General features: G+C 44.4%; 1 protein-coding gene and 1 non-coding gene across 2 annotated transcripts in view; one reads left to right on the forward strand and one right to left on the reverse strand.

Annotated features, from left to right (window-relative positions):
* HPS5 (HPS5 biogenesis of lysosomal organelles complex 2 subunit 2) overlaps positions 1-9,964 on the reverse strand; it is a 54,003-nt gene extending 44,039 nt beyond the window's left edge. The window contains exons 1-3 of the mRNA XM_049780992.1: positions 9,747-9,964; positions 6,556-6,719; positions 1,390-1,500 (exon numbers count right to left, since the gene is read on the reverse strand). Coding sequence (XP_049636949.1) covers positions 1,390-1,500; positions 6,556-6,663 — 219 coding nt within the window. The 5' untranslated portion in view covers positions 6,664-6,719; positions 9,747-9,964. The remainder of the gene's footprint in view (positions 1-1,389; positions 1,501-6,555; positions 6,720-9,746) is intronic.
* LOC126019824 (U6 spliceosomal RNA) lies at positions 7,165-7,268 on the forward strand. Its single transcript, XR_007499445.1, has one exon. It is a non-coding gene; the product is annotated as a U6 spliceosomal RNA (small nuclear RNA).
* Positions 9,965-10,386: the final 422 nt, after the last annotated feature.

The raw sequence follows: 10,386 nt of genomic DNA on the forward strand, positions 1-10,386 counted from the left end.
AAGGCATTTGCCTTGTACTTGGCCAACGGAGGACGAACCCTGATTTGAATGCCAGCATCCCATATGGTCCCCCAGGCCTGCACCCAGAGGACTTCTGAGAGCAGAGCCAGGAGTAACCCTTGAGCGATGCCAGATGTGACCCAAAAACAAAAAATTGTTTTGTTTTGGAGACAAATCCAGTGGTTCTCAGGGATGACTCCTGTCTCTGAGCTTACAATCTTTGCTTAAAAAAAGTCCTACTCTGGGGCCGGAGAGATAGCATGGAGGTAAGGCGTTTGCCTTTCATGCAGGAGGTCATCGGTTCGAATCCCGGCGTCCCATATGGTCCCCCGTGCCTGCCAGGAGCGATTTCTGAGCCTGGAGCCAGGAATAACCCCTGAGCACTGCCGGGTGTGACCCAAAAACAAAAACAAAAACAAAAGTCCTACTCTGGGTGGGACCTTGAGAACATTTGGTATGGAGAACCAAATCCAAGTTGGCTATAGGCAAGGCATATACATGAAAACAATTTTTGAAATAAAAAAATTTAGACAGCTTCTCAAAAACTGGTACTTTTAAAACTCTTAAATCTTAAGTTTTACAGTCCTTTAAAAAAAAAAGTAACAAATGATATATAATAGGGAAATTCATATTGAATAGTGTATGACAGGGTTCAATTTTTTGAGCCATATTCAGCAATGCTCAGGGGTTATTCCTGGAAGGCTCGGGGAACCATAAGAAATCCCAGAGATTGAACCCAGGTTGTCTGTGTGCCAGGTAAGCATTCTACCTGCTATACTATTACTCCAGATCAATAGGGTACATTTTTTAAAGATTTTTTAAATTTTTTTTATTTAATCACCATGATTACAGAAATTTCAGTCATAGGATTTCAGTCATAGAATGTATACTACCTTTCACCTGTGTGATCTTCCTATCACCAATTTCCCTCCCCCCACAGACCTGCCTGTCTCTCAGACATGTATTCTGCTTCTCTCCCTATCATTGTCATGGTAGTTGTCATTGTAGTTAGTGCTCTAAGCTGCACTCACCACTCTTTGTGGCAAGCTTCATGTCATGGTCTTCCTGACATTCAGCTTTATTATTGCCATACTGTCTTTTATTTTGCTTAAATCCCACAGATGAGTGAGACTATTCTATGTCTGTCTCCCTCTGACTCATTTTACCCAGCATAATAGTCTTCATGTCCAATAGGGTGCTTTTTTAAAAAAAATTTTTGGACAACATCCAATAGTGGTTACTCCTGGCTCAGGGCCTACTTCCAGCTCTATGCTCAAGAATCACTGCCAGCAGTGCTGGGGATCAAACCCATGCCCACTGTGTGAACAGCAAGCACCCTACTCACTATACTAGCACCCAGACCCCTAGACAGGGTGCTTTTAATCTTACCTTGTGTGAAAGAAACAATCTGTGCTTCCAGCCTTCTTTCTGAATTAGATTGAGTCCTCCTCCTGAACTGCCCAAAGCCAACCATTTCCGAGATACAGCTATGCTCGTGCACTAAAAACATCATGTAGACAGACCAGTGAGATCATCAAAGTCTTGTAACCAAAAAATTTAGTTATTATAAATACCAATGATTTGTGTATCAGCTTTTTTTCTTTAATCCAACCTTGAGCCAGATAATACTACATAGTGGCAACTATACTCTCATTCTACTCAAATAAAAAACACAGGAAAAACATAATATTTGATACATTTCTCATATATGAAGTTGGAATAACCAAATCAAACAAACAACAACCAAAAAAAAAAACCATAAAATAATTCTTAGATTACAAAAAACCTGACAATTGGAGTCAGAGTACAGTAGGTCGAAAGCTTGACTTATGGATAGCCTGAGTTCTATCCCAAGCATTACATATGGTCCTCCATGGACTGCCAGGAGTAATCCCTGAGCACCGCCAGGAATGGCCCCCCAAAAGTAAGAAAACAAAACACAAACAAACAAACAAAAAAACAACAAAAAATTGACAACTGCCAGAAAAGAACGGGAGGAAAGAAGGAGAGGGGATGAGTCTCATGATAGGAACTGCACTAGAACTCTGATGTTGCAGTGAAACTTATATACAGAGAGGTAAAAAACTATACTCCAAATTTTATATGCTATTGCAAACCAATGGTAAATCAATGAAAAATAGTTTTATTGGGACTAGAATGATTACACAATGGATAGGACATTTGCCTTTCGCAATGACCAACCCAGGTGCGATCCCAAGAATCCCATATGGTCCCCCAAGACTGACAGAAATGATTTTTATGCACAGAGCCAGGAGCAACGCTTGAGAACTGCCTAAGATCCCTCAAAGAAAAACTTTTTCCCCCTTTTTTGGACCTCCCAAACAGTGCTCCAGAGGCCTAAGGGCACTAGGCTGGTGAGTCAACGCAAAGGCGTGAAGATGCAGTGCCACTAAGACACTGTAATCCCAGGGATACCAGAGTCATTGCACTGTTGCTCTGGGTCTCCAGGGCTGCACACAGACCGTGCAGTGTAAAAATAGAATCCAGGTCAGGCACTTGTTAGACATGTGCCTAACCCCTGTATTTTCTTCCAGTTCAAAATCAATAAAACTTTTTATTTAATAACAAAAGGAAGAGTGTCTAGAGAGGTAGAACAGGAGCTAAGGCACTTGGCTCAAATGTGGCTGACTCCTAATTATATCCTTATGCCTCATAGTTTTCCCAGAGCCAGGAGTAGCTTCTGGCAGATATGGCTCCCAAATCTACCACAGTCTACACAGTCCCCCTTCAAAAGAAAGAAAGAAAAGGGAGGGAGGGAGGGAGGGAAGGGAGGGAGGAAGGGAAGAAAGGGAGGGAGGGAACTGGTGGGGACAGGTGATGGTACAGTACAGATAGGGTGCTTGCTTTACACGTAGCCAACAAGGGGTTCAATCTCCAGCATCCAATATATGGGTCCCCCAGTCTGCCAGTAACGATCCCTGAGTGCTGAGCTAGAAGTAACACCTAAGCCAGATGTGCCACCCAAAATAATTTTTTAATGTAATTGAATCTCAAAAACAGAATAGTCACAATTATAAAATTATAAAAATTAAGTTATCTCCTCACACCACCGCCAAGCAAAAGCCAGTTGTTAGACCATTCATTTGGCTACACAGTTCCAATGATGACCACATGACAAAAGTTCAAGCAAGTCTTTTTTTCTTTCTTTTTTTTTGTTTCTTGGGCCACACCCGGCATTGCTCAGGGGTTACTCCTGGCTGTCTGCTCAGAAATAGCTCCTGGCAGGCACGGGGGACCATATGGGACACCGGGATTCGAACCAACCACCTTAGGTCCTGGATCGGCTGCTTGCAAGGCAAACGCTGCTGTGCTATCTCTCCGGGCCCCAAGCAAGTCTTAAAGGTAGTATTTACAAAGCCTGGGACACTGCTTCCCAGGGAGTCCTGAAAGAATGGAGATGGGGGAGTCTAGAATGCAAGTGGGAGGCAATTTCTGTTTGTTTGCTTAAGAAAGCTAGATTTCCAGGTGACTACTGATTCTTTTTCTGGAAAGGAACAGTAGTTCATATAAGTTCAGGAACCTCTAGGACAGTGATGGCTAATCTATGGCACTCATGCCAGCGGTGGCACGTGAAGGTCTTGCAGCTGGCACGCGGGAAGATCCACAATTAAGATATGTGGCATATGCCGCATAGTTTTTAGATACTACAATCTTGTTATTAAGGTTTAATTGATGTGCTGGCACTTTTGAGGAATTTCTTTGGTTTTGTGAGGCAGTTTGGGTATGTGGGCTCAAAAAGGTTCGCCATCACTTCTCTAGGAGATAAAGCAACACCTTAATCATTTATTCACTTAAAGCAACTCTAGTCTGCAAAATTAGAGCAAAGAAGAATGTAGAGTACAGACACAGGAAGTCACTGTACCATTAAGCCTCTCTGGATTCCTCTCTAAGATCACCAGAGAAAACTAAGGGCATGCACACAGATGGCTTATGGATAAAGGGCCAATGAATAGACATCCCCAACTTTCTTCCACAGAAGCTAGAAAACCTAATTATTCACTTACCCAGCCTCTCTTGCACTTATAGAAAGCAATGTGACTTAAGTCCAGTTAAGTCTGATGGAGTTTCTAAAAAACTTTACCTTTCTAAATAAAAGTAATCTAAAAAAAAGAAAACTAACTTGCTCCTCAAGCCTGTGTTCTCCCTTGAACATGTATCTCACTTGTCTCTGGTTCTTTTGTTGCTTTTCTATTGTGGAGAACTCAGTGTTCTCTATTCTTTTATATCTTTTTTAGGAGTTTGTTTTTTTGGATCACACCCGGCTTTCCATTAAGAAATTACACATGGGGGCCGGAGAGATGGCATGGAAGTAAGGCGTTTGCCTTGCATGCAGAAGGACAGCAATTTGAATCCTGGCATCCCATATGGTCCCCCGAGCCTGCCAGGAGTGATTTCTGAGCATAGAGTCAGGAGTAACCTCTGAGCGCTGCCGGGTGTGACCCAAAAACCAAAAAAATAAAATAAAATAAAATAAAATAAAATAAAATAAATAGGGGCCCGGAGAGATAGCACAGCGGCATTTGCCTTGCAAGCAGCCGCTCCAGGACCAAAAGTGGTTGGTTCGAATCCCAGTGTCCCATATGGTCCCCCGTGCCTGCCAGGAGCTATTTCTGAGCAGACAGCCAGGAGTAACCCCTGAGCAACGCTGGGTGTGGCCCAAAAACCAAAAATAAATAAATAAATAAACAAACAAATAAAATTATACATGGAAAAAAAGAAATTACACATGGGGACCAGAGGAATGGCACAGTGGTAGGGCATTTGCCTTGCACATGGCTGATCTAGGATGGACCTCAGTTCTATCCCCAGGCATCCCATAAGGTCTCCCAAGCCAGGAGCAATTTCTGAGTGCATAGCCAGGTGTAACCCCTGAGTGTAACAGGGTGTGGCCCAAAAATAAAAACTAAAATAAAATAAAATAAAAAAGGAGGGGCCAGAGTGATGGCGCAGTGGTAGGGTGTTTGCCTTGCATGTGCAAACAGACCACGGTTCAATCCCCTGGCGTCCCATATGGTCCCCCAAGCCAGGAGCGATTTCTGAGTGCAAAGCCAGGAGAAATCCCTGTGCGTCACCGGGTGTGGACTTTCCCCCACAAAAAAGGCAAAAAATAAAGGAAATTATACATTTTAGTGAATAATTGGGAGAACAATATGGAATCCAGAGGACAAAGGTGGGCTGCATGGCAAAAAATCTACCAGCCGTTATATTGCTCTGCCCTCCACACACATCCACCACCACCGCCCCCAGTCTTATATCAACAAAGAAAGAAAGGAAAAAAGGAATCTTTGGCTTTTACTTTCTTTCCTTTATTCTTTTTTTGACTTCCACTTTCTTTTTTTTTGGGGGGGGGGGGAGGGTCTGGGCCACACCCAGCAGCACTCAAAGGTTACTCTTGGCTCTATGCTCAGAAATCACTCCTGGCAGGCGCAGGGACCATATGAGATGCTGGAGATTGAACCTGGATTGGTCCCAGGTTGGCTGCATGCAGGACACATGTCCAACCACTGTGCTATAACTCCAGCAAGGCTTACACTTTATTGAGATGCTAATGGAACATTAAGACTGGAGCCAGAAGACTTATTTACAAATATTACTTAAAGTTAAAAAAAGGTGATTGTTAAGACAGAAAAGATGGAAAGCCTAGATCTTTTTTTGCTTCTTTGGCCTACACCTGGTGATGTTCAGGGATTACTCCTGGTTATGTGCTCAGAAATCACTCCTGGCTTGGAGGACCATATGAGATGCCAGGGGATTGAACCCAAGTCCATCCTAGGTTAGAAGTGGCAAGGCAAACACCCTACTGCTTGCACCACACCACTGCTCCGGCCCAGGAAAGCCTGGATCTTGAGGATAACCTCTCTTATAGAAAACCCAGAGACTCTTATCCCCAATGAGGTTAAAAACATAGGGTATTTTGTAACTTGCTACTGAAAAAAAAGTCTAATACTGTTCCTATTAGTGGTCATTAACCACTCATATTCCTTTGCTACTCAATTTTTTCCCTTAGTTCAATAAAAGGTGTTTTGGGTAGAAGCAAAAGTGTTAGGAATAAATATATTTGGAATTAGAAAACTTTTTATCTTATTATTCCTGGACTTAATCAAAACAACTTGGGGATTAAAAGAAAAATCTTATTCTGACAAAACTAACAACTTTTAACTCGGTCTCTAACGTGAGATACTTCAAATGATTTCTGGAATGAGCATAGAATGACTGTAATAGTCTATACTGCTCAAAATACAAAGGGGGTATACTTATACTATTATTTCAAATAGACTACACTTCTGAAAAAGACAGTAATGTATTGAGGAAAAAATTCTACATTCTTATCAATATTGTAAATGTAAAAGAAAAATGAAATGACAGCTCAAAAATAAATCAAGTATGAGCCTGAACATGCCAACTCAATGTTAAGTATTATTAGCATAAGATTCTATAAAGCATAAAGAACAAAAAGTTCAGGGCACATGTGCTAGAATGCATATAAAGAAATGAATATGAAAATAAAACTGATATAAGAATCAAGAAACTCACCTTTAAACGACTGGAGTCCAATCGTAGGGTGGAAAGTAATGGGTCGAGACACTCAAATTCTGAAAGAACATGGCTGTAGGAATCAGGTATTACTGGCACAAAAGTCATTTAGTCAGACACTTGAAGCTATGTTGAGTGATAGTTTCAGTATTCCTTAATAAGACCTACAAAAATATAACATAAGAAGCTTACCATCCACTCAGCATGCACTTAACAACTTTGATTTCTAGCACCAGTACACATACCAAGTTTAACCCTTGTAGTTCTGCTTGAGATCTCCCGACCCAAAAAAAAAAAAAAAAAAAAAGTATGTTAATCTGGGGCCCGAGCAAGAGTACACTGAGTATTTGTCTTGTATGTGTCTGAGTCAAGTTCAATCCCTAACATTCCAGATCATCCTCCAAGTCCTCAGGAGTGAGCCCTGAGCACAGTCAAGAGTAAACCTTGAACCACACTGGGTGTGTCCCAAAAACCAACAAAAGTATGTAAATCTCCAGCACATTGTGATCAAATGTCTGATCCCAACTTTCTCCCCAACCAAGTGCATAAGCATCTGAACCATATATGTGCAACTTTTGTAACAACAAAACAGAAACTTGTAAATACAAAGTGCTCACTTCGGCAGCACACATACTAAAATTGGAACCATACAAAGATTAGCATGGCCCCTGCACAAGGATGACACGCAAATTTGTGAAGCGTTCCACATTTTTTTGAAGTGTTAGCTTTTCTCAGGAAAAAACAAAAACAAATACAAAGTAAGCAACAGAAAATGAAAAAAAAAACGTTTATATTTGGTTTTGTTTTGGGGGGATATTTTTGGTTTTTCGGGCCACACCCATTTGATGCTCAGGGGTTACACCTGGCTAAGAGCTCAGAAATTACCCGTCTTGGGGGACCTTATGGGACGCCGGGGGATCAAACCGTGGTCCTTCCTTGGCTAGCACTTGCAAGGCAGACACCTTACCTCTAGCGCCACCTAGCCGGCCCCTATATTTGGTTTTGGTTAATACTTTAAACTTTTCTTTTGTAAAAACATATGCTATTTCTTTGTTTATTCCACAAATACAGAGAGCACCAACTATATTCCAGGATTGTTCGAAGGTCAAAAGAGACAACCAATATTTTTGGAAAATGAAAATAAAAACTAATGGTAAAATATGTAAGACTATCATATACTTTGATTTGTTTACACAACCTTATTTTCTGTGAATAATAAAACTTACCATTGTAAGCAGAATAGTAAAAAAAAAAAAAAGTAACAAACTTTTGCTGGGGGTGGGGAAGAGAGGGTAGGGTCACCGCATGAAGTACTGAGGGCAACTGTGGAAGTTGGCTCCTGGTAGTGCTTTGGGGACGACCATGTGGTACCAGGGACTAAATTGGGGTAAGCAGTTTGTTTTGCAAGGCATGCAGTAAACTCTGCAGTATGTAGCCAGTATTAGGGGAAGGAACCATCAAAATAGTTTAGAAATTATGATCTGGGGCCCAAGAGATAGCATGGAGGTAAGGCGTTTGCCTTGCAGGCAGGACAGTAGTTTGAATCCCAGCATCCCATATGGTCCCCAGAGCCTGCCAGGAGCGATTTCTGAGTGTAGAGCCAGGAGTAACCCCTGAGCGCAGCTGGGTGTGACCCAAAAACCAAAAAAAAAAAAAGAAAAAAAAGAAAAAAAAGAAAGAAAAGAAATTTGAGATGCCAGGGATAAAATCCGAGTAGATCACAAGAAAAGCAAGTGCCTTACTCACTGTACTAACTCTCCAGCTGCTATTTTTAAAAAGGTTCTGTGCATGCCTATTTATCTTCCAACATCAATATCATCTCCTATCTTAATATTCTCCTATACTTCAACTCAGAGCAATCTTGTATTCCTCTTTTAGTCTATAAACTTATCTATCTCCTCATTCATTATAAGTTTTTTGTAGTTCGTCTGATTTTTTTTGGACCACACACCACTGGGCTCAGGGGTTATTCCTAGCTCTGTGCTCAGGAATTATTCCTGACGTGGCTGAGGGGTACCATATGAGAAGCATGGGATCAAACCTGGGTCAGCCATTTGCAAGGTACACACCCTATGTGTTATGGCTTGGGGAGGGGACATGAATAATTTAAGACAACAAAACAACTTCCCGAGGGTTTGATTTGTAAATAATTTGTAAGAAGTAGAGCTGAAACCAGAAACTCTCCCAAGTCCTGCATTAAGGGTAACTTAAATTAAGCAGCAGATTCTAGACTTTCCTCATCATTCTAGGATTCATTTTACGTTTTCTTTCACACACCAAAAGTAAATCTGAGGGACCTGAGAGATAGCATGGAGGTAGGGCATTTGCCTTGCATGCAGAAGGACGGTGGTTTGAATCCCGGCATCCCATATGGTCCTCCAAGCCTGCCAGGAGCAATTTCTGAGCGTAGAACCAGGAGTAAACCCTGAGCGCTGCCGGGTGTGACCCCCCCCCCAAAAAAAAAAAAAGTTAAATCTGAGTTCTCTTTTCTTCACTGGTGTTGAAGAGAAAAGAAAAAAAAAAAAAGCAGAGCTTAAACACTTGTGAGAAGAGACTTGATCCACTTCCACAACTGGATCTTTCCATCCAGAAGTAATGCTCAGAGCCACAACTCTTCCCTCAGCCAGAAATGACTGGCTCGCTTCTGCAACTCAGCCTTCAGACTGCGGAGTTGCATGGGCCTGCAGCAACCACCGGGGGACCCAGTCCACTCGCTAGGAACTCCAGGCCTAGCAGAACTTTTTTTTGGGTCACACCCGGCAGCGCTCAAGGGTTCCTCCTGGCTCTACGCTCAAGAAAGAAATCGCTCTTGGCAGGCTCGGGGGACCATATGGGATGCCGGGATTCGAACCACCGTCCTTCTGCATGCAAGGCCAGCGCCCTACCTCCGTGCTATCTCTCGGGCCCCTTGCGAAACCGTTTAAACAGGAGCGACCTGAACCTGCCATTCGGTTCTGGGGCGGGGAAAGAGTCTCAGGAAGCAAGATTCCAAAGCCGGGCTCAGAGATCAGCGGCTCGAAGGCCTCAATTCCGCTATAAACTAAACCTCCAGGTTCTAGAACCTTCCATTTCTTTGCTAGGAAACCGGCACGCCTCGGCGCCCGGAAGACTCACCCCGCACTAAGAACTGCACCTGGGAAGCTTCGAGCTTCCCTCCCGCTCCTCCCTGGCCTGGCCCCCCCCCGGCTTACGTCATCCCAAAGCGACGGGGCACGCCGGGGCCGGCACTTCCGGGTCACGTGACGAGCGCCGCCCTCCAAGTCGCGCGCGGGCCCGCCCCCTCAGGCCGCCGTCGCCGTTCCGCTCTCGGGGGGCCCAGTTCGCAGCTGACCCGCGGTGGCCGGAGACGCCCGCGCCGACCGGTCCTGGAAGCGCCGTAGGCCGAAGGGGGGTGAGCCACAGCCAGCCAGTCACTTACAATCCCGGGCAGCCTTGGCGCCTTGAGGTCGGAGCGAGGAAATGAAGCCGGCGGGAACGGGCGAGGGCGGGAGGGGCCCGGACGGAAAGTGTCATGGCGGCCGCGCGCGGCCGGTCACGTGACCCCGCGGGTCCCGCCCCGGCACTTCCGGTCACGTGCCTCCGCGCTCGCTGCCAGCGATGGAGGCGAGACCCCCCGCTCGCAGAGGTGGAGGCGGCGGCGGCGGCGGCGGCTTTGGAGGTTCGGCGTCTTCCCGGCGGAGTCTTTAAGAAGCAGGAGCGAGACTCGAAGCGACTCAGTGCAGTTTTCTTGCTCTTGTTATCCCTCTCCCCGCGGTCCCAGCCGCCACCCGGTAAGTGGAGACCGAAGAATGGGGAACGGGGAAGGGATGGAGGGTGGATGTGAAATTGACA

Source organism: Suncus etruscus, chromosome 9 (genome assembly GCF_024139225.1).
Source record: "Suncus etruscus isolate mSunEtr1 chromosome 9, mSunEtr1.pri.cur, whole genome shotgun sequence".
In the NCBI taxonomy this organism is placed as follows: Eukaryota; Metazoa; Chordata; class Mammalia; order Eulipotyphla; family Soricidae; genus Suncus; species Suncus etruscus.